At 53.9% G+C, this 21,477-nt stretch overlaps 1 protein-coding gene across 1 annotated transcript; it reads left to right on the forward strand.

Annotated features, from left to right (window-relative positions):
• Window positions 1–326: 326 nt before the first annotated feature.
• On the forward strand, window positions 327–15,650 carry Cntn2 (contactin 2). Its single transcript, XM_038348734.1, has 22 exons — window positions 327–402; window positions 3,903–4,047; window positions 4,157–4,332; window positions 4,527–4,622; window positions 4,933–5,142; window positions 5,440–5,539; window positions 6,620–6,795; window positions 7,162–7,298; window positions 7,639–7,768; window positions 9,446–9,596; window positions 9,707–9,834; window positions 10,099–10,274; window positions 10,742–10,862; window positions 11,334–11,492; window positions 11,949–12,098; window positions 12,633–12,703; window positions 12,989–13,223; window positions 13,399–13,511; window positions 13,867–14,053; window positions 14,377–14,489; window positions 14,809–14,977; window positions 15,547–15,650. The coding sequence occupies exons 1-22, from the start codon at window positions 327–329 to the stop codon at window positions 15,648–15,650; spliced, it is 3,123 nt and encodes a 1,040-aa protein (XP_038204662.1).
• The last annotated feature ends 5,827 nt before the right edge of the window (window positions 15,651–21,477 follow it).

Below are 21,477 nucleotides of genomic sequence, written 5' to 3' on the forward strand. Positions count from 1 at the left end.
TCCTGATCGGCACCTGCTGGATGGAGGGAGAGGCACCGGGCAGACCAGACTCCCAGGGGAGGTGAGGGGCGGGGGCAACAGGAGGTACTCAGCCCTGGAAGAGCTCCTTGATAATAGCCAAGCCCCTCCTCTGGGACCTGAGGAAGATGAGTGCTTATGCTCCCTCCACAGTCACTCACCAGATGTGTTTGCAGCTGGGAGGGGCGCCGTGGCTTAAAGCTCTTATCCTCTGTCTCCTTAGGTGTCTCTCGGTCTCCAGTTGATTCTTCTGGAGCTGGGCTTTGGTTCCTGCCCTCTGGACTCTGCCTCTGCCTGAAACAAACACCATGGGGACACACGGCAGGAAAAAGTCATGCTCGCTGCTGCTGGTGCTGGCTACAGTGGCCCTGGTCTCCTCTCCAGGTAAGAGTGCCTGATTCTATGGTTAAGTCATTACTACCACTTAGGCGGCAATTCCTCTGCATTGCTGAGGCCATTTTCTTGCTGAATTATTCCCATCTGTGAATCTTACCTGACCTGTGGAGTTGGGAGGAGAGGAAATGGATCCTGGTTATGTTGAAGATGAAGAAAAATGGCCCAGAGAAGCTGAATGGTTTACCCTGTGTCAGAAAGCACAATGCGGCAAAGCCAGATCTCCATGCCAACCATTGGAGCTGTGACCTCTAGAACAACACTGCTCAGTGTGGTAGGCATCACCAAGTGTCACCCCTGAGCTAACATGTTATTTAAATGAAAATGATGCATTTGGCTGTACTTGCCTCATGGCCAGTGTTCAGTGGACACCTTGGACACCCCAGGCCATAGGACACTTCCAGCATATCCAGATGTTTTTCCCTGTAGAATGCTCCAGGGTCCCGGACCCAAGGAGTTAACAGGTACTTCATAGAATCCTGAGAGACTTTCTTGAGGTAACCTGGATGGGAGGGGCAGAAAGGGACCAGATGAGGCCGAGCAGAGTTGCTGACAAAGGGTCCCATCTCCATGGTAATCTCTGTACTCAGATCATAAATGAGAAACAGCTGGCAGAAGGCAGAGAAGGGAGCAAGCAGAGCTGGAGAGTTCGTGCCCAGGAGCTGGGTGTCTCCAGGGCTTGTGCTGAGGGACCAGCTAGCTACTGTTTGGCTGAACCCCAAACCCAGATCAACAGGAGTTTCTTTATCCCCAAGAACTCCATGGGAAAAGGGGCACTCATCCCGCAGTCCTGGAATCTAGACCCCACCCTGGAGTTTTGCCCACAACCCTTCAAGACACAGCCATGCCTTTTAGATCTTTGTCTAGGCTGGCATGCTCAAAAGCTCTCACTGGGTCCCTGCTGCTCTGATTCACCCTGCACCCAGCTTGACAGGGGTGCTGAGGAGTTGGGCTCACTCCAAGACCTGGGGCCTAGTTATCTGCCCCCAGGGTCCTCCAGACCGGGGGAACTAAAACCAAGAGGTGGGAGCACCGCTCAGGCTACCCTGATCTAAATGGGTCAGAAGGCAGTTGCCAAAGGGCCAGGACCTGGGATGATGTCTCCCATGTGTGGCCCAGTCCTCGATCTACTCTTATCTGAGACCCAGAAAGTGCTTCTCTGTTCTTGGCTTGCTCACCTGATCCTAGAGAAGAGCTCTGGACCACTCACAGCCCAGGGCAAAGAGAGGCGTGGCATCTTGCTTCACACAGCATCTCTCTGGCTCTGTCCTCCCACTGCAACATATCTGATGTCTTTTCTGGGGAAAACAGTAAACAGGGGCAAAGAGTGAGGTCATGTGGGACAGGTGCTTTGCCCAGGACTTTGTGTCCGTGCATGGTCACCTGTGGGATGGGATATACGGGTATGTCCGTAGCTCTGGAGGGAAGTGTGGGCCATGTGACGTTGTCTGTGCACCAGGGGCTGTGGGGGGTGTGGGTGTGAATGAGGTGCAGCCTGTACCCTGATACCCTCCACTGCAGCCCCTTTCAAAAGCATTTTGTTTTTCATTCCCGGAACTTCTGCTGTCAAGTCTCTGGGGTGGAACCAGGGCCTCAGATGGTTCCAAAACCTGAAGTCAGAAATCATGGCCACTGTGGTTAAAAATGCTGGCTGCAAATGAGGCTGGATGAGGCAGATCTCCGGCCCCCCCTTGCTTTGAGGTGGGGCAAGTTGTTAAACCTTCCTAAGTCTCAGTCTTTGTTGGTGAGATAAGAATCACCCACCCCCCTTTTTAGAATTCAGAGTGTGGCATCAGGTGACAGTGAGCAGTTGGATTGGCAGCACTATTCTTATTGTGGCTTAATTATTACCAGTGAGTAGAGCTACTTGTGAATACATAACATACATATGGAATGAGCAAGCAGGGATGAGTTCCTGGAAGCTGCTATTGTGTAAGGTGGTTCCCAGCAGCCGGCCACCGGTCGCTGTCTCCACATCCTTCCGTTTTCTCCCTCTGGCCCTCCCTCTCCCCTCTCTGCAGGTGGTCCCAGCTGGGACTGGGTCCCCACCCTCCGCCTTCATCATTAACTCTGGATTAAGCTGGGCTTTCCAGGGGGAGATGATGCCGTTGCTGTCACACGCCACCTCTGAGGCCTCGGGCAGCGGCAAAGGAGAATGACAAGCACTTGGTGTGGGGTGGGGGTGGGCAGCACGGACAGGTCTCAGGAGAGGTCTTCCATAGACCACTCTGGAAGTCTACCTCATTCCTCAGACAGGGGGCTGCTTGACAGATGTCCCCACTCCCAAGAGGCCAGAGCTGGGCCTCAGCTGCAGCAGAGGGACCATGCTTAGAAGAGGGCTGGCAGCTGGATGTGCCCAGAAAGAAGCCACTAATTGGTTAATGGAGTTCCCTCCTCCCATCCCCCCCACCTGACAAGGAAGGTCTGAAATCAGCTGCATGAGAGATAGGAGCCAATTAATGGGCCTGGCTCCCATCTGATCCCACAGTGGCAGAGCCCCCACTGTGCTGATGCAGGTGCCAAGTACTGTCCAGCACCCCTCCACCTGCTGACCCTGTTCTAGTGAGATAGGACAATGGCATATACAGAGCAAGGTGGTGACTGAGATGGGGCTGGCAAATGTGAACCCCGTTTACTAAGCAACACTACCTGCCTGACCGGCTGTGTGGCCCATTGGGTCTTTTTTTTCCCTGAGATGTGACACAGTTTATAAAGTTGTCCCACTTGACCTGCTACCACACACCCAACATACAGCCTTCCATCTCCCCTGACCCCCATCCCCAGTTGGGTCTAATAGCCGGTGGCTGAGCTTGCTCGCTGTGCCCAGGCCCTCCTTATTTCCTCCTGCCATGGACCTGGGAAGTGAAGTCTTCCTCTTTGCGTGGGCAGACCCCAGATCAATACCTGGGGAAGGGGGCTAGAACTTGCCCAAGGAGGCCCAGCCCAGCCTCCAGATGAGCACTTTTCACTGGATACACTGCCCTAGGAGAGCACCGGACTCCAGGAACACACACCCTTTTCTGCATTTCCTGCTGGTGACTTCTCGTGTGCCACACCTGGGTGAGGTTCTCTCAGAGTCTCAGTCTTGTCCCTAATGCTCTCTGTGACGTGGCCCCCTGTGCTGTCTGCTCACGGTTTCCTTCCCTGTGCTGCAAGGTCCTTCAAGGTGAGGGAGCAGAGCATGTGTCTGATTCGTTTTCACAGCCTGGTGCCAGGTACAGAGCAAATGCTCACTATGTGACCGTAGGTAGGTGACAGACAGTGCATACATGGATTGATGGGACTTGCCCAGCTTATTTAAATTCATGAAAATTAAAATTAAATTTTGGTTCCTAAGTCACATTCCAGATCCTCAGTAGCCACGAATGGCCACCTACTGGACAATGCAGAAAGTGAGGCATCCCCACTAAGTTCTGCTGGACAACATGCCCTTAACATTGGACTTTGACCGTCTCATACCTTGAGCCTCTTGTGGTATCTCCTATTTGCAGGATGGAGTTTTGTCCAGGGAACCCCAGCAACCTTTGGACCTGTTTTCGAAGAGCAGCCTGTAGGCTTGCTGTTCCCAGAGGAATCCACAGAGGATCAGGTGACATTGGCATGTCGTGCCCGAGCTAGCCCGCCAGCTACCTATAGGTGAGCCACGATGCTGGGAAGACCTGGGTAGCCACACGGGTTCTCCTCACATCAGCCCCACCTGTTCAGGCCTGAGGTCCCACCCCAATGACACTCCTCCCTGCTACAGATGGAAGATGAATGGCACTGTTATGAACCTGGAACCCGGTTCCCGTTACCAGCTGATGGGGGGCAACCTGGTCATCATGAGCCCCACCAAGGCCCAGGATGCTGGTGTCTACCAGTGCCTGGCTTCAAACCCAGTGGGCACTGTCGTCAGCAAGGAGGCGGTCCTCCGCTTTGGCTGTGAGATCCGTGGGAGCCAAGATGTTGGGTGTGGGTAGATGGGGCTAGGGAAAGGTGCCCAGGAAGGACAGGTGGCAGCCCCAGGCTTTTCTGCCCACAAATGGCATGCTAGAAACTGCTTCTTTCCCATGGGAGGAGGAGCTGGGGAGTCCCAAGCTCGAAGACAGTGCCTGAGCCCTGTTCTCCTTCTCCAGTTCTGCAGGAATTCTCCAAGGAAGAGAGAGACCCAGTGAAAACCCACGAGGGCTGGGGGGTGATGCTGCCCTGTAACCCACCTGCCCACTACCCAGGTAAGTGGGGCTCCTGGGCCACAGCGGGGGGGGGGGGCGCCTGCATCAGAAAGGACATCTAGATGCTCAGGAGAGGAAAGACAGGACAGGAGATGGTAAGTCTCGACTTTAAAAGGTTCTGCTATTTGCTAGCCAGATTGTGTGCTCCCAGTACCTGAGGAAAGAGCTGAAGCCATCCCTTCCTTCTACATGTCTCCTCAGCCCCTGTTTAGAGCTACAAACTCTCCTGAGCAGGCAGAACATTCAGCATGTCAGGGTCCTGCCCAGATTGCCTGTAAACCTAGTCTCCTTACACTCCCTTCCTTTCTAGGTTTGTCCTACCGCTGGCTCCTCAATGAGTTCCCCAACTTCATCCCAACGGATGGGCGTCACTTCGTGTCCCAGACCACAGGAAACCTGTACATTGCTCGGACCAATGCCTCAGACCTAGGCAACTACTCTTGTCTGGCCACCAGCCACATGGACTTCTCCACCAAGAGTGTCTTCAGCAAGTTCGCGCAGCTCAACCTGGCGGCTGAAGGTCAGGACCATGTGTGGGCTGTGAGCCTGGGCTGAGAGAGGCAGTAGGCTTTGGGAGTTCCCTTGAGCCCACGAAGAACAGCTCCGAGGGCCTGGGGCCCTGCTGTCAGAGACCCAAGCACTGGTTGGGCAGCTGATCTTCCTGGGGTGCCCCGCCCAGGCCCCCAGGGGAAAGGGAATGTTTACAGATTCCAAACATTTGTGTTTGGAGATTTGTGGTCTTTGGAAGGCATAGCCCCTAAACACAGACCACCTCCCTGGAGTCCTTTGTGTGTGACTTCCATGTCTCTCTCCCCAGATCCCCGACTCTTTGCTCCCAGCATCAAAGCCAGGTTCCCCCCAGAGACCTATGCACTGGTCGGGCAGCAGGTCACCCTGGAGTGCTTTGCCTTTGGGAAGTAAGTACCATAGGAGGGACAAGAGTGCCCTGGGACTGGTCAGAGTTTCATTTCAAAGCCCCTCAGGAGCAGGAGGGATCCTGGGATGAGAGAGGGCAAAGTCAGCAGGCTAGCAGAGTGCTGGTCACTCAACAAGCATCACCCACCACCAAACGAAATCAGTTCTGCTAGGAGAACATTACATACGAAGGCTTTATAGGCATGAGCAAATCCTGGTCTTCCTGACAGTAAATGTAGTCCTAGGCAGTTTGAGGAGCACCCAGGGCTAGAGGTAGAAAGCACAGCGTGCAAACCCCATCCTGCTGGTTCAAAGCCCCGTTTCACCGCTTACTGACTCAGAGACCTCTGGCAAACGACCTAACATCTCAGCCTGGGCTCCCTGGCTGGTGGGTGGTCATGGTAACAGTGCCTGCCCTGTAAGATTGTTACCAAGATTAGATGAGTTAATGGATGCCAGGCCCTGAGAATGACGCTTGGCATTTACAAGTGCCGCATGAATGTTACATTAGGTCTTTTAAAAATTACAACGGAAAGCCTCTCTCTTGCTCTCCCAGAAAAAGGATCCATGAGAGCAGGGCTCCTTGGCCACTGCTATGTGGGAAATGATTGGGCCTCCAGAAAACATGTGTAAGGAGCATTTGGCGGGGCAATGTGTTGATTTCTCTAGAGTCAATGGCTCCCTAGCCCATTTTAGTATACAAATTACTAATAAAGTGTCTTGGGAAAATGGGGCGATGGGAAAGGGGACCTGTAAAGACCCCGGTCATAGGCCACTGTTGACCGCTGTGGTGTGAGGGCAAACTGGCTTCAGAGTACAGACCACATGGAAAATCAGCTGCACTGGCTTCCTGCTGTGGTTGGGAACAGGGGCCTACGATAGGGGAGCCCTCTTCTTGGCCCTTCCTTGTGGATGCTCCTAGTCTTGTTTGTGCCCACTTTCCCTCTGTCTCCTCCCAAGCGAGGCCCCGTCACCTTGCCCAGCTCTTCAGGAGGACCCGTGAGTGTGAGTGTAGGCTCTGGGGACACATGAGACGTGCACCCAGCTCAGCTCACCCCCTTTGGCTCTTTCTCCCCTGTCAGCCCTGTTCCCAGGATCAAGTGGCGTAAAGTGGATGGTTCTTTGTCCCCGCAGTGGGCCACAGCAGAGCCCACCCTGCAGATCCCCAGCGTGAGCTTTGAAGATGAGGGCACCTATGAATGTGAGGCAGAGAATTCTAAGGGCCGTGACACCGTCCAGGGACGCATCATTGTGCAGGGTACAGAGCTGGAGACACCTCCCTTCTCTTTGAGGAAACAGCATGAAAAAATCAAGAAACTGGAAGGCCCTTGCCAGAAGCCCTTGCCAGGGCTGCTAAGCATAGTGGGAGAGGCCATTGCAGAGCTCAGCAGGGGCATACAAAAAGCACACATCTTTCAAGAGATTTAGTTGCTAAAGCAGTCACTGGCACAACCATAGAGTGCCAGTTTTTTTCTGCCCCCAAGTCTTTGTCTCTCCATCCCAGAATACCAACAGCGCCCTCTGCTGTCGCTTACAAATACTGCAACCTTCTAATTCCCTATTTAATGAGCCTAAGGCTCCTCCCAGCCAGTCCAGGTTTTTTTCTCTCTTACTTCCCCCACAGCTCAGCCTGAGTGGCTCAAGGTGATCTCAGACACAGAAGCCGACATTGGTTCCAACCTGCGTTGGGCCTGTGCAGCAGCAGGCAAGCCTCGGCCCATGGTGCGCTGGCTGAGAAATGGGGAGCCTCTGGCCTCCCAGGTAGGAAACCGGGGCTCCCTCTCACACCACCACCCTCTTCTGCTTGCCTGGCCCTCTTACTGGCTGGGCCAACCAGGAGGTCTTGGGATGTTTTGTTGCTTCTTCCCATCTCAGAGTCACGTGGCCACAGGTGGGTCACCTGTGCACAGAGATCTGGGATCCCACCAAACGGGGGGCGTGATCCTAAGTCTGGCTCCCAGGAGGCCTAAGATACTAGGGAGGCCTGCGCTCATGAACCCCCAACCTGATGCTGGCCTACAGCCTCTGCCCCACCCCTCCTGCCCCTTCCGTACCCCCAACAGTCCTGATCTCCCTGCTCTGCCTTGGTTCTTCTGCACAGAACCGAGTGGAGGTCTTGGCTGGGGACCTGCGATTCTCTAGGCTGAGCCTGGAGGACTCTGGCATGTACCAGTGTGTGGCGGAAAATAAGCACGGTGCTATCTATGCCAGCGCTGAGCTAGCTGTGCAAGGTAAAGGAGTGGTCCTGGGACATGCAGGTTGTGCTGGGTGGTGTGAGCCTTTGCTTCCCCAAAGACACACTTGCACGCATACATCTGAGCGTGCGCGCGCGCACACACACACACACACACACACACACACACACACACACACATGAGTTTTCTTTGGTTTTTCAATAGCCCCTGAGCAGCACTAGTTTTAAGATACTAGATTCAGAGTTCTCCAAGGATATGGCTGGACAAAGCGTGCTCGCCACAGTGAGTGGTGATCTTACAGCTCTGTGGCCTGTGGCAAGTCACCTGATTAGCCGCCTCAGCGTCCAGATTTCAGAAATGCTTTCCTGCGGGTGGTGGTGGGGCACGCCTTTAATCCCAGCGCTTGGGAGGCAGAGGCAGGCGGATCTTTGTGAGTTCAAGGTCAACCTGGTCCACAGAGCAAAGTCCTGGACGCCAGGGCTGTTACACAGAGAAACGACGTCTCGCAAAACAAAACAAAGAAATGCTTCATACCACCCTTGACCACCGCTCTGAGGAGAACTGAGACGCAAAGGGCGAACTGTGAAAGGCCTGATCTTCGTTTGACAGGGGCCGAGGAATGTGAGCCTCTTGAGCTTGCTATGCAGGCTTTTTCTGCTGTAAGATGGATATGAGGATCCTTTATTAAGTTTTTAATAGGCTCAACAAAGACCTTTTTTAAATTTTATTTGTATAAATGCTAATATTTGTATGTGTATCACATGCCCCTAAAAGTCAGAAGAAAGTGTTGATTCTCCTGGAACGGGAGTTACACATGTTGTGAGCCACCATATGGGCATTGGTTCACTGAACTCAGGTCCTCTGTGAGAGCAACCATGCTCTAAACCACTGAGCCATCTCTTCAGTTCCAAGACTCATTCTTTCTTTCATTCATTTATTCAACATCTTCTGAGAAATTAACAAAAAATATTACTCTCTGCCATCAAGTACTGTCCAATCCAACTGAGGGAGAGGAATAAGTAAACATGAGGTTCATCCAGATAACTCTAAGAATGTGGTATAAGGAAATCCAGCAGAGCAGTGGTCCTGGGGTGATCCAATGAGATGGGTGGTCAGGGAAGACTCTCTGAGGAAGCCATGTTTGGACGTGACCTGAAGGAGCCAGCCTTGGAAAGATCCGGGGAAGCACAAAGATCCTGAAGCAAGAAAGGCTTGGCAACTTCAGAGGATTAGAAAGGAAAGCTGAGGGTCGGGGTGGGAGTGTGGGGGGCTGAGACCTGGCTTGACAGGATGCTGGCTGCTCTTGCAGAAGACCCAGGTTCTATTACAAGTACCCACATGGTGGCTCACAAATATCTGTAATTCAAGTTCCAGAGAATCTGATAACCTTCTTCAGGCCTCCTCATGAAGGTGTTACGTAGACATGCATGCAGGCAAAACACCCATGCACATAAAAGAAAGATAAACAGATCTTTCAAAGGAAAAGGAAAAAAAACTGAAGGCAAGACAGACGGTGGGAGCACGTGTGGAGGGAGAGAGTGGGGAGAGACGTGATAGTGCAGGGGTGGACTTGCGCCCTAGAGACGCTGCTGCCACTTGAGAGGCTGGTCTCCAGTGGCACCTGACGGTCCTTAGCACATGGCCAGGTGACATCTTAATGGGGGTGGCTGTGGATATCACAGGGTGAGTGTGTAAGTAGCCCCTCTCCTACAGCCCTGGCCCCCGACTTCAGGCAGAACCCTGTGAGACGGCTGATCCCCGCAGCTCGTGGGGGAGAAGTCAGCATCCCCTGCCAGCCGCGCGCAGCCCCAAAGGCTACTGTGCTTTGGAGCAAGGGCACTGAGATTTTGGGGAACAGTTCCAGGTAGGTTCTGGGTGCCACAGCTGAGACGGCTTCTTGTTGGTCAGTCCCCTTTCCATGGCCACGGTGTACCTATCCCTGGGGTGACTAGATCTTCTGTGTCCTTGCTGCAGAGTGACTGTAACCTCAGATGGCACCTTGATTATCAGAAACATAAGTCGATCGGATGAAGGCAAATACACCTGCTTTGCTGAGAATTTCATGGGCAAAGCTAACAGTACTGGGATCCTGTCTGTGCGCGGTAAGGACTGTGGTCTGTTCAGATCCTTGGTCCGTTGTCAGGGTGCTCTTCTGCCAGCCATCTGCTCCTGGCTCCGTATATTTCTGCTTCCAAGGCTACCTCAGAACTCAGTTTCTCTTGGGACCACCCTTGGCCAGTCTCCAGAAACTGGTTGCTTATGAATTTTCTTCTTGGGGTACAGGACAGAGCCTCTCCCCTGCCTGGGGCCTTTCCATCCTTTTACACCAAAGAGCCTTATTTTGTTGTTGCTGTCTTTCTTTGTAGACGCAACCAAGATCACTCTAGCGCCTTCGAGTGCTGACATCAACGTGGGTGATAACCTGACCCTCCAGTGCCATGCCTCCCATGACCCCACAATGGACCTCACCTTCACCTGGACCCTGGATGACTTTCCCATTGACTTTGATAAGCCTGGAAGTCACTACCGGAGGGCCAGTGTGGTAAGGCCAGAGGTCTCATAACTCTCCCTTCTTCCAGATAAGACAGGGGACCTGATATATCCTCAGTCATCACCACCTTCAAGCCCTCGAAAATTCTCCCTAATGCCCGAGGCAGCGCCCAGCAAGCCCATCCTGGGACTGACGGCCACCATTCCTAAATCCCCCCAATGCCTATTCTTCTGAGTTAGAATCAGCTTTAGCATTCTGAGTGACCTAAGAGAAGCTCTCTGCTACTACTGTCCCTCTTCCCCGGTACAAATGTCATCACTAACTTGGCCCATGCAGGCTGTTTTATGTGTCACATTTTATTGTTCAATGGTACCAAGTAGTTGATTCTTCCCATTGAACAGATAGGGAAACTGAGGCACAGTGGGCATACATGCCATACAGCCAGAGAACCCGGGTTCTGTTGATACTAGTCAGGGCTTCCTTCTGACTTATCATACCTTGCTGTTCCCTGTGCACAGAAGGAAACTGTTGGGGACCTGACTATCCTGAATGCCCAGCTACGCCACGGAGGGAAGTACATGTGCATGGCCCAGACAGTGGTGGACGGTGCATCCAAGGAGGCCACAGTCCTGGTCCGAGGTGACGGGAGTCAGCTACCCCAGTTCCCTGAGAGGTTCTAGGCCGCTTCACTCTCCCCACCTCCCGTCCCTCCCTGAAAGCTGACAGAAGCCACAGAGATGGACACATCTGTTTAGTTCTTCTGTGGTTCTTTGTGGATCCTAAATGAATGGAATGTTTCTTCTGAAGCCATACTCAAGAAAGAAAATGTCTCCTAAATGCCCCCACAAGACTCTACCAAGTCCAGGAGTTCCAGATTTGGTGCTGGGAAATCTATACATCCCCTTATGGACAGTCTGTGATCCTCCAAGCCTGAGACATGTCCCTACCCACCATTCTCCTCTGTCCCTAATTCCTGGCTTCCCACCCAATCTTTCCTGCCCTCTGATGTTCCATCTAGATATCGAGCCAGGCCGAGCTGGGTCCGGAGAAAACCCACTCACATTGGGAGCCGTCCACGTCTGACCCAGTGTACTCTGCTTCTCGGTACAGGTCCTCCAGGTCCCCCGGGAGGTGTGGTAGTGAGAGACATCGGAGACACCACTGTCCAGGTTAGCTGGAGTCGTGGCTTTGACAATCACAGCCCCATTGCCAAGTACACGCTGCAAGCTCGCACTCCTCCTGCTGGGAAGTGGAAGCAGGTTCGGACCAGTAAGTGTGAGGCCCCACCTGGAGCAGTATCAATAAATCACCGACTGGGTGCACAGCAGGAGACGGGACAGAGGGTCAAGAGCTGAGCCCAAAGCTTCAGAGAGAATCAAGTTTTGTTCTCTATCTCCAGGGAGCACCTAGGCAGGCAGGGAAGCAGTCATAACCAATGGGAAAGTAAGGAGAGGATGAAGGAGGCACTTGGTCTGTGCCCTTGATGCCTTCAAAAGATCGTTGCTGGAGATGCCAGCATGCTCAACATATGTGGAATGAGGGAGCACACAGCATTAGCAAAGGCCCTGAGGCATCCGAGCTCAGCAGCTTTTCAGTCAGAGTGATTGAAAGCTTAGCATGTGGTAGTACATGATAAGAACAGAATACGAAGGTCACACAGGCCCAGAACCTGCCCTCATCCTGGCCACAAATGGGTGCTAGCCACTGACACCTGGGGCCTTGCAGATCCTGTGAACATCGAGGGCAATGCCGAGTCTGCCCAGGTATTGGGTCTCATGCCTTGGATGGACTACGAGTTTCGGGTTTCAGCTAGCAACATCTTGGGCACAGGGGAGCCCAGCGGGCCATCCAGCCGAATCCGGACCAAGGAAGCAGGTTAGTGTCTGGAGTTTCAGCAGAGGGTGCCCTAGCAGAGCTGGAACGAAGTCCCAATCTGCTCACCAGCCCTGGGCTCTGATGTGAAGTTAGAGGCTGCTGCATGGACAAATGGCCTGATCCAAACTCCTTTCTGGAAAATACACCTGCCGGTGGCAGATCTATAATCATTGTTTCAGCCGAGTCAGGAAAACTGATTTGAGCAAGGGAAGAAAGGTCACACCGGGAAAGCCTGATCTTGGACCTAGGACAAGAACCTTGAGCCATTTTTAAAGGTTACACAAACTGCAGAAATCAGCTAATGAGGAAGATGTCTGTGAGCATGTGTACACTGTGTGGGAGTGTACACACGTGCTGGGGGGGGGGGGAGGAACAGGGGAGCCGTCAGATTCCAGGCCCGTTTTAGCTGGTATCTGTGGAGCGGAAGGGATAAATGGGGATGTCCCATCTAAGATGCTCTCTAGGCACATGCTGGGAGATTTCCTCGCTAACTGCCCGCTAACATAACACATCTGTGTTCCTTGGCCCTAACAGTTCCCTCAGTGGCACCATCAGGACTCAGCGGAGGGGGCGGAGCCCCTGGAGAGCTCATTATCAACTGGACTGTAAGTGGGCGGGGACAGAGCAGCAGGCAGGCATCTTACCTCTCGGGAGTCATTCTCCTTTCGTTCCCTTCCTTTCAGCAAGCAGAAAGGACCACTGAGTCTCTCTTGGAGGCTGGCGGCTTCCCTCCCTCCCTTCTCCCCTTGCACCCGTAGCCTCTCACGGAACTCTTGAGAAGGCACAAGCATCCCAGGGCCACTCCTCTGGGTGAAGACTGGGCGGAGCCAGATGAATGGGCAGGGCCACATACCCATGACCCCTGGCCCATACCGTGCTCTTGCCCCCAGCCCATGTCACGGGAGTACCAGAATGGAGATGGCTTCGGCTACCTGCTGTCCTTCCGCAGGCAAGGCAGCTCCAGTTGGCAGACTGCCCGGGTGCCCGGTGCTGATGCCCAGTACTTCGTCTACAGCAATGACAGCATCCATCCCTACACACCCTTTGAGGTCAAGATCCGAAGCTACAACCGCCGGGGGGATGGGCCTGAGAGCCTCACTGCGCTTGTGTATTCAGCAGAGGAAGGTAGGCTGGTGGGCCTGGGAAGAAGGGATGCCCTATGGGAGGAGAAGCAAGCCTAGGGTATGCCTGGGGTCCCTGGGATCCCCCAAATCCTAAGCAGGTGTAGTCCTAGTCAGGGCAACTCTGTGGGACACTGAGGTGTCTTGGGAATGTATGCCCATTCTTTATTGGTCCCCAGAGCCCAGGGTGGCCCCTGCCAAGGTCTGGGCCAAGGGGTCCTCATCCTCAGAGATGAACGTGAGCTGGGAACCTGTGCAGCAGGACATGAATGGCATTCTCCTGGGGTACGAGGTGAGCACCAACTGGGGCTGCGAAGAGGTAAGGCTGGACTCTCCAGAGTGGGCGGGAACATCGGCCAGCTTACTAGTCATTCCTCTTGGGATCGCTAATTCCTCAGCAAGAGGATCATTTCCCCGCCAGCCACCCACTTCCTCTTTCACCCCATACACTTGGACTGGACACTCGGTTGAGTACCCACAGATGCAGGGCCTCATAGCCACGTGACCCTGCTTTCCGGGTCTGCTGACCTAGAGTGCCGGTTATCAAGCTAGAGTCTACCACAGGACCAGCCTGGGTGGCGGAGAAGTCTGAGGACTGGGTCGCCAAAAGCTTCGCCGTACACGTTAGCATAACTTGCCTGTTTTAGATCCGCTACTGGAAAGCCGGAGACAAAGAAGCAGCCGCTGATCGTGTGAGGACCGCGGGGCTAGACACTAGCGCCCGAGTCACTGGCTTGTACCCCAACACCAAGTACCACGTAACTGTGAGGGCCTACAACCGCGCTGGCACTGGACCAGCCAGCCCTTCAGCCGATGCCATGACCATGAAGCCCCGTGAGTGTCTGCCAGGGTTAAGGAAAGTCGTGTGCCATGTGGTAGGGACTTGTAGGGGCTTTGTTTATCTAGTAAGCCACTCGCTATTCCTGCCACGTGGTCTGCACCAGGCAGAAGCATGTCAGGGGACCTACTGAAATATGGAAGTAAAATCACGGCTTCTGGGGCCTCTTTCCCGTCTTACACTTCTGGAATTTCATGGTGACAGCTTGTTCTAAGAATTTCTGCTATATGGGCAGGCATCTGAAAGGGGTTGGCTAGTGGGAAGGGGTGGTGGCCATGGAAGCATATGGCAGTGTCTCCCATCTCCCCTCCCCTGGCAGCACCACGACGACCTCCTGGCAACATCTCCTGGACTTTCTCAAGCTCCAGTCTCAGCCTGAAGTGGGACCCTGTGGTCCCCCTCCGAAATGAATCCACGGTCACTGGCTACAAGGTGAGGCAAGAACCACAGAGCTGCCGTCAGGAAGTAGTCATAGCTGCAATCCCTAGCAAGAAGGTCTGAGAAACAGGAGTGTGCCATTTGGGGTTAGGAAGCCATGAAACACGGGCGCTCTGGGTGGAGGTTATAAAAACAGGCGCAAGGTACAGCGGCGGAAGGGGCAGGACAGTGATGGGCTGGGAGTCTGAGAGTTTAGCTGCTTGCACGCTTGCCTTCCACCAATGAGAAGCCTGGCTAGTGGGAAACTGAAGGGGGCAAAAAGGCAAAACCTCGAGGATCCGGGAAGCGGTACCTGGAAACTTCTATCCTGCAGATGCTGTATCAGAATGACTTCCACCCAACTCCTACGCTCCACCTCACCAGCAAGAACTGGATAGAAATCCCAGTGCCTGAAGACATAGGACACGCCCTGGTACAGATTCGAACCACAGGGCCGGGAGGGGATGGGATCCCAGCAGAAGTCCACATCGTGAGAAATGGAGGTACTGCCCCTCTCCTCTCCCTCTACCCCTCAGCAGTCCTGGTCCCCCAGATACTGGTGAAGTGATTGTCTCCAGGAGCCAACTCTAATGTAGACTCCCAAAGAGAAAGGGAAAGGCAGGCAAGAATGAGTAGTCACTGTCCCGTCCCCTCCTCAGGACCACCCACAAGGCACAGAAGGGAGTGTACCTCTTTTATGGAATGAAAGGGGGCTGGGAACCAAGAGCAAAGGCCTGGGCCAGTGCTGCATGTATGGGTAAAGCCAAGAACACCGCTGGTGTTCAGCTCTTCACCTCTGCGTGCTCCTCAAGAGTGCTCTCGGTCCTACTGCGAGGGTAGGGCTGGGGGCTCCTCAAGAGTGCTCTCGGTCCTACTGCGAGGGTAGGGCTGCGTGTTCCTCAAGAGTGCTCTCGGTCCTACTGCGAGGGTAGGGCTGCGTGCTCCTCAAGAGTGCTCTCGGTCCTACTGCGAGGGTAGGGCTGGGGGCTCCTCAAGAGTGCTCTCGGTCCTACTGCGAGGGTAGGGCTGGGGGCAAGGGGCTCCACCCCACAGTTTTCACTGCTGGTTTCAGGCACAAGCATGATGGTGGAGAATTCTGCAGTCCGCCCCGCCAGTCCTGGCCCCTTGCTCTCCGGCGTGGTGACACTCATGCTCACTGGCCTCCGGAAGCTCTGATCTTATCACTGCCTGCCACACCCAAGCTGGACACCCGCCCTAACGGACACAGCCCCCCCCCTCCGACGCCAAGGTGGTCCAACACTGTGCCTGAGAGTGGTTGGCTTAGACCCAACAGTACCCTTTATGTAGGAGGTAGGGTGTCTCTATTCTGCCACAGGATAGAAACCATGCAAGGAATTTTTTTTTGAATCAGGAGGCACTGGGCAGCGACTTCCATGATAACACTGGGCCCAATGCCTGGACCCCTTGGGGTCCTGGACAGAATGAACAGGCCTTTGGACAGAAGGCATTTGATATACATCTTCAGATCAAGCGGATGGCCCTCTGGGGTCACACGTGGGCACTGCCATCTGAGACAAAGGTTCCAGGCCCAGCAGGAACATAGACAGCAGCAGGCTGAAAACATGGTCTATCAGTTTCCCTCTCTGAAGCAGAGGGAACTGGCTTCTAGTCCTCGCTGGAGAAGCAGCACAGCTGCTCCCGGCCTGGTCTTCCATGGCTCCCTGGCAGTCCTTCCAGGTTACTGGGGAGAGGAGCTCAAAAGGGTTGAGAGGCTACAGCACCTGATGGAAAAGGTACCAGCCTGGGGCCAAGGTCTATTCATCATGCAGGTGGCCCTGCCCTCTCAGCCAGCACTGCCAACCCAACCCTGTCACCCTCCAGACTGGATGATGGAGTGACAGAGCCACTCTAGGTGGCTAGGGGACTAAAGGGCTTGTCTTGCGGTATTGCCTTGCCCCATCGAGATGCCTCCTTCCTGGCCCCTCCAGGGTATGGGCAGGTGCCCAGCTGAATGCCACTCTTCCCTTCAGCTCTGCCACAGACGTATGCCTGCCTCCACCTCCCGTAATTGCAGGCCCTGTAAACCAACCCTCAACACAGCATCCATCCTCCGTCCTGGGATGGAAAGGCCTCTGAGATGGGCCAGCATTAATGTGGCCATGCCTGCTTCCAGGAGTACCCTCCACCACCTGGCCACAAATGCTCCCTAAGCTGCCTAAGATTACTCTCTCAATTCCCCAGAAGAAAAGGGGGTTAATAAAGGGGGCAGCCTACCTTGAGTTCGGGGTACATTACCAGTGACAGACCAGACTACCAGAACTGAGGAGGCCTTATAGCTCGGCTGGCCCACACTCCGTACTTAACAGATGAGGAAATGGAGGTTCAGAGGGGGTTAGGGATTTCCTACGGTCCCATGACCTGTAAGTGACAAGACTTGGTCAAGCAGCAGAGTCTCCTGCCTACCTGTGGGAGGCACTGTGGAGGAAGGAGGCGTGGGGCTGAGCGTGGGTCACTAAGGTGGCCGAGGCCCCCGGAGGATGAGCCCTCTGCTTTGAGAGGTCCCAGCTGTGAGATCGGCGTGGATGAGCCAGTCCGGACAGGAGTCGTCGGCCAACTGAGGCAGACTTCTGCTGGGAACTCAGGAAGTGGTGCTGGCCAGAAGCTTCTCAGGCCCTACAAGAAGAGAGGCCAACGCAAGGACAGAGTTCCCGAGACCAGGACCCTGCGGCAGCTTGGCCAGGAAACCCCAGTGTCCACACCTAGGCCCACAGGAACTGCAGGGCAGGCATCTCGAGAGGCAGCTGCCTTGTTGCTCCACGGCCCGTTTCTGTAGTTTACAGTTAGAGCTCTATTTTGTTATGGGTTTTTAAACTTTAAGCCTTGCTCTGTTTTCCTGGGCAGGTTTATGTTAGGATTTACCCACTACAATTTTTTAAAGACGTACACTCACACACCTCCTCCCTGCTGCCCCCAATCCAACCCCTAGCTAGGGACTGCTTTCCTGGAACTGATCAAATTCCCCTCTCCTGCTCCCGGCACCTCACATACAAGGGTGCTAGGGGCTCAGCCATGTGATCATTCTCCCTCACCAGGACCCCAAAGTTAGTGTAGCATCCTTCTCTACCCCATGCTGGCTAAGATTTGGCTTGGGCCTAGCCCTGGAAAGGGGAACGGAAAGAAACCTTCCAAGGTTTATCTATTTCCCACTGCCTTAGGCTGCAGGAGGGGTGCTAGAGAAGGTAGCCAATGGCTGGGCACTTAGGATTGTAGAGAAGCGGGTATCTAGAGCAAGCTGGTTTGGCGCTGGACCTAGCTCGGGAGGTGGGAGGAGGCTGCCCCTTTTCTTCTGACAAGGTCCATGAAAAGCAGGCAGGCTGCTGGGAGACCCGAGAAGACTTAGCCCTGGGCAAGCAAAATTTATTTGGGGGGGATGCGGAGCAGTGCCAGCCGTCTGGGGTAGTCTGGGGCTCCAAGACAGTGTCACAAGACCAGAGGTGACTCACTTGTAAATAGAAAGACTCTTGTTGAGGAAACTTGGACCCTAACTGGCTTAGAAAAGAGGGCTAGATTAAATGGCTTCTCAGAGACTTCCCGGCCGGGCTTGGGAGGCTGGTGGGCTTGCTCCCGCTGTGGTCATGACTGTTAGGCTACATCCATTCACATTAAACCACAAGAGGTAAAAAGGGACAGCCACAGATAAGTACTGTGCCTGGGCTTAGTGGGCAAGAAGTGCCCCAAGGGCTAGGGACGGAACTACCTGCAGATGTCTCTTGAGGGACAGGGAGGTGCTCTCTGTTCTGTCCATAAGGGGACTCAGGCCTCCACTGAGCTGTCTGCTCCTTGCCATGTGATGGTGTCTGATAAAAAGAGTGGTTCTGCCATCCCGGGTGGCAGGTGACTCCCGACAGCAGGGGAACAGCAAGGCTATGGAGCTTGACAAAGGACAGGAGAGGACAAAGCCAAGGGTGGAAGAGCCTGAAGGAATGAGGAAGGGGCTTCTTTTGAGTAAGCTGAGGAATTCTGAGTGCTCTTGCAGGATCTTGGATGGGTGAAGTCCTGACTGAAGGGGTGGGAGGTGCTGAGTCCTTCTGGAGCTGAGATCTTAAGAATCAAAATGCCCAACACAGGAAAGCCTTAGCGGTGCCATCTGCTATGGTCCCCACAGCTTAACAAAGCCATCAAAGGGACTCATCCACCACAGAGCAGTCCTTACCCACTAGTGCCTTCCCCCATGGGCATTGCCTCTCCGCAGTCCCCAAAGCCATCCTTGCCTGTGCTCTGGCCAAGAGCTCAATGTGGCTAGCGAGGTTTTCCTCCCCTCATGTCTTTCCCAGAGGGCACCTTTCTTTTCCTAGTGTCGAATAGCCAATAGGACTCCTGCATGCCAAGGGACAGCGGTGTGCTCATACCTGTTACTAGTTCAAGTGTGGTGTACTGTTGACCAAACCTGGCGAGGGGTCTCTGGGTTCGGGATTAAGTGGGGCCCTAAAGGATGTCAAGAAGCTCACCGGAAACAGTGCTGGGAGCTGGGAATGGGGTTGTACCTCTTGAACCTGTACATATGATCACAGGCTCTGGGAAAGCAGGGCTTTAAAGGAAAACTGTAGAGGAACAAAACAGGCCAGCCAGCTTTGTCCAGAGTCCAGGAAGCCCCAGATGCCTACGGCCTACAGTTTCCGTAGAGGAGACTCCACCTGCCTTGGCACCAGATGCCTCCAAGTCAGCCCCCGCTTCAGAGCCTGGTCAGCTCTGATCTCAGGGCTCCGCTGGCCCATGGATGACAGTTCCTGTTCAGATGCAACCCCTCCACCCCAGCCCGCTGTTCACTCTTGTAATAGTTATTTATTGACTCTGGTAGCAAGCGGTTCTTAAATAAAGGTGTTTTCTCAACCTGCCCAGGCAGCTGGCAGTGGCTGTGGTCCTCATCACCTCACTAGAGCGTCCCTGGCCTGTTCTGCAACTCGTACATCCGCCTTTCGCATGGCCAACTCTGAGGACGCTGTACATAGTACAGATCGCTTCCTCTATCCTGGAGGAAGACATGCCAGGTGGCTGGCGGTCGGCTAACCTGAGCAGGTCTCACCTAACGGTGGTCAACATACTGAGGGGACAGAGCCACTTTCGGGTCCCCTGACTTCAATACATTTGACGTGTTGACTCTCTTGTCCTAAAGGAAGTCCCATCCACGAAGAGATTAATGACCCCAACTGGTAAGGAGGTGACTGTTGCTTCTGATCAATCAGGGTGGCTCCAAGAAGTGGAACTCCTAGGCTTGACATAGCAGATGCCATTACAGGCGAGCACCTGCAGGAATACACTCAGGCAGTCCACCTTCAAACATCACTGGTGTCAAGTGAGTAGGACGCCATGCTGGGTCCCAGTTGTTTTGAGGAAGGAAAGGAAGATGGATGAAGATCCCTCCACTCGATGTTTAGCTTTCTGACCAGGGTCTTTCCGGCATGACAGGTACTCCACAGACCTCCTGTCTTTTGTCAGCCTCTCCGTCACCTTCCCAGGGCAGTGAGACACATAGAACCTAGGGAACTAAATTGGCAGGAGACTTGCTGCAGAAAGCACAACTGTGCAGATGCAAGTAGGATCGTGCTAAGTTGCCCAGGCTGGCCCTGAACGTCCTGTGTAGCCTAGACTAGCCTTGAACTTGGAATTCTGCCCCAGTCTCCTGAATAGCTAAGATTACAGGAATGTAACCATGTCCAGTTAGAACTAAGTTATCATCTCTACAAAACCCATCTGAAAGTCTTTTGTTCTCTTCTCTGCTCAATTGCTTCAAATTCTGAGTTGAAATTCAAGAGCCCAAGGCATGCAGAGAAGGCTATGAACCGAGCTATACTATCCACCTCATGCCTGACTACTGGCCTGCCAACAGACTGCAGGGAACGTGTTAATGTCTGGTCCTAAGGGGTTTCTATCTACACAGTGTGAAGCAGGACCCTTCAGCTGTGTGTTACTGAGTTTACTGGAATGAAATCCTTCCGGGTCTTCTTTAGAGTGAGCTATCCTTGAATGTTTCCGCAAACTGCCTAGGACTGAATGACATTCCCCATATCCAGGACTTCACTTTACAAAACAGCTTCCCTCGGGGGAGCTCCCTGGGCCTCCACAAACACCTGTGTCAAAGCTGAGACTGCTTTTGTTGTATGGCTGACAACAGAGCAGGGACAGAACCAGGTCTTCTGAAGCCCATCCTTTCTGGGGTGACAGACAGGTGTGACATCTTAGCCTCCTGGTGTGACACAGTATGTACCTGTGTAGGGCTCTTCTCAGAATGTTGGAGTCACTGCTCATGAAGCTAATTGCAAGGGCATGGCAAGTCCAGGCTGTGGGACAGCATGCAGACTACTGGGCAAGCCTGGTTCTCCAGTGCACCAATCTTAAGGAACAACAGAAGGGATTCGCTAGGAGACTGCAGAGACAAACACCAAATGTAGCACATGCATCTCTGGTACTGGATTAAGATTACACCAAAAAGCTTTAAGGTTTTGAAAATGAAAAATGGACAGAAGCCGGATGGAGGACCAGCAACTGCTCAGTTGGCAAAGCGACTGCTGCACACGCACAAGGCCCTGAGGACATGAAGAGCTGGGTACGGGGACGCACACTGGGAATCCCGGCACTGTGGAGGTACAGGGACGCACACTGGAAATCCCAGCACTGTGGAGGTATGGGGACGCACACTGGGAATCCCGGCACTGTGGAGGTACAGGGACGCACACTGGGAATTCCGGCACTGTGGAGGTACAGGGACGCACACTGGGAATCCCGGCACTGGGGAGGTATGGGGACGCACACTGGGAATCCCGGCACTGTGGAGATACGGTGACATACACTGGGAATTCCGGCACTGGGGAGGCACGGGGACGCACAATGGGAATCCCGGCACTGGGGAGGTATGGGGACGCACACTGGGAATCCCGGCACTGTGGAGATACGGTGACATACACTGGGAATTCCGGCACTGGGGAGGCACGGGGACGCACAATGGGAATCCCGGCATTGGGGAGGTATGGGGACGCACCCTGGG

The sequence above is a fragment of the Arvicola amphibius genome, chromosome 12 (genome assembly GCF_903992535.2).
Source record: "Arvicola amphibius chromosome 12, mArvAmp1.2, whole genome shotgun sequence".
In the NCBI taxonomy this organism is placed as follows: domain Eukaryota; kingdom Metazoa; phylum Chordata; class Mammalia; order Rodentia; family Cricetidae; genus Arvicola; species Arvicola amphibius.

Excerpts from the sequence above, each read along its gene's own strand:
- Cntn2 (XM_038348734.1), top strand. The coding sequence starts at position 327 with ATGGGGACACACGGCAGGAAAAAGTCATGCTCGCTGCTGCTGGTGCTG. Across the intron at positions 4,623-4,932 it reads CCCACCTGCCCACTACCCAG|GTTTGTCCTACCGCTGGCTC; the intron begins GTAAGTGGGGCT and ends CTTCCTTTCTAG. Across the intron at positions 14,490-14,808 it reads CCACGGTCACTGGCTACAAG|ATGCTGTATCAGAATGACTT; the intron begins GTGAGGCAAGAA and ends TCTATCCTGCAG.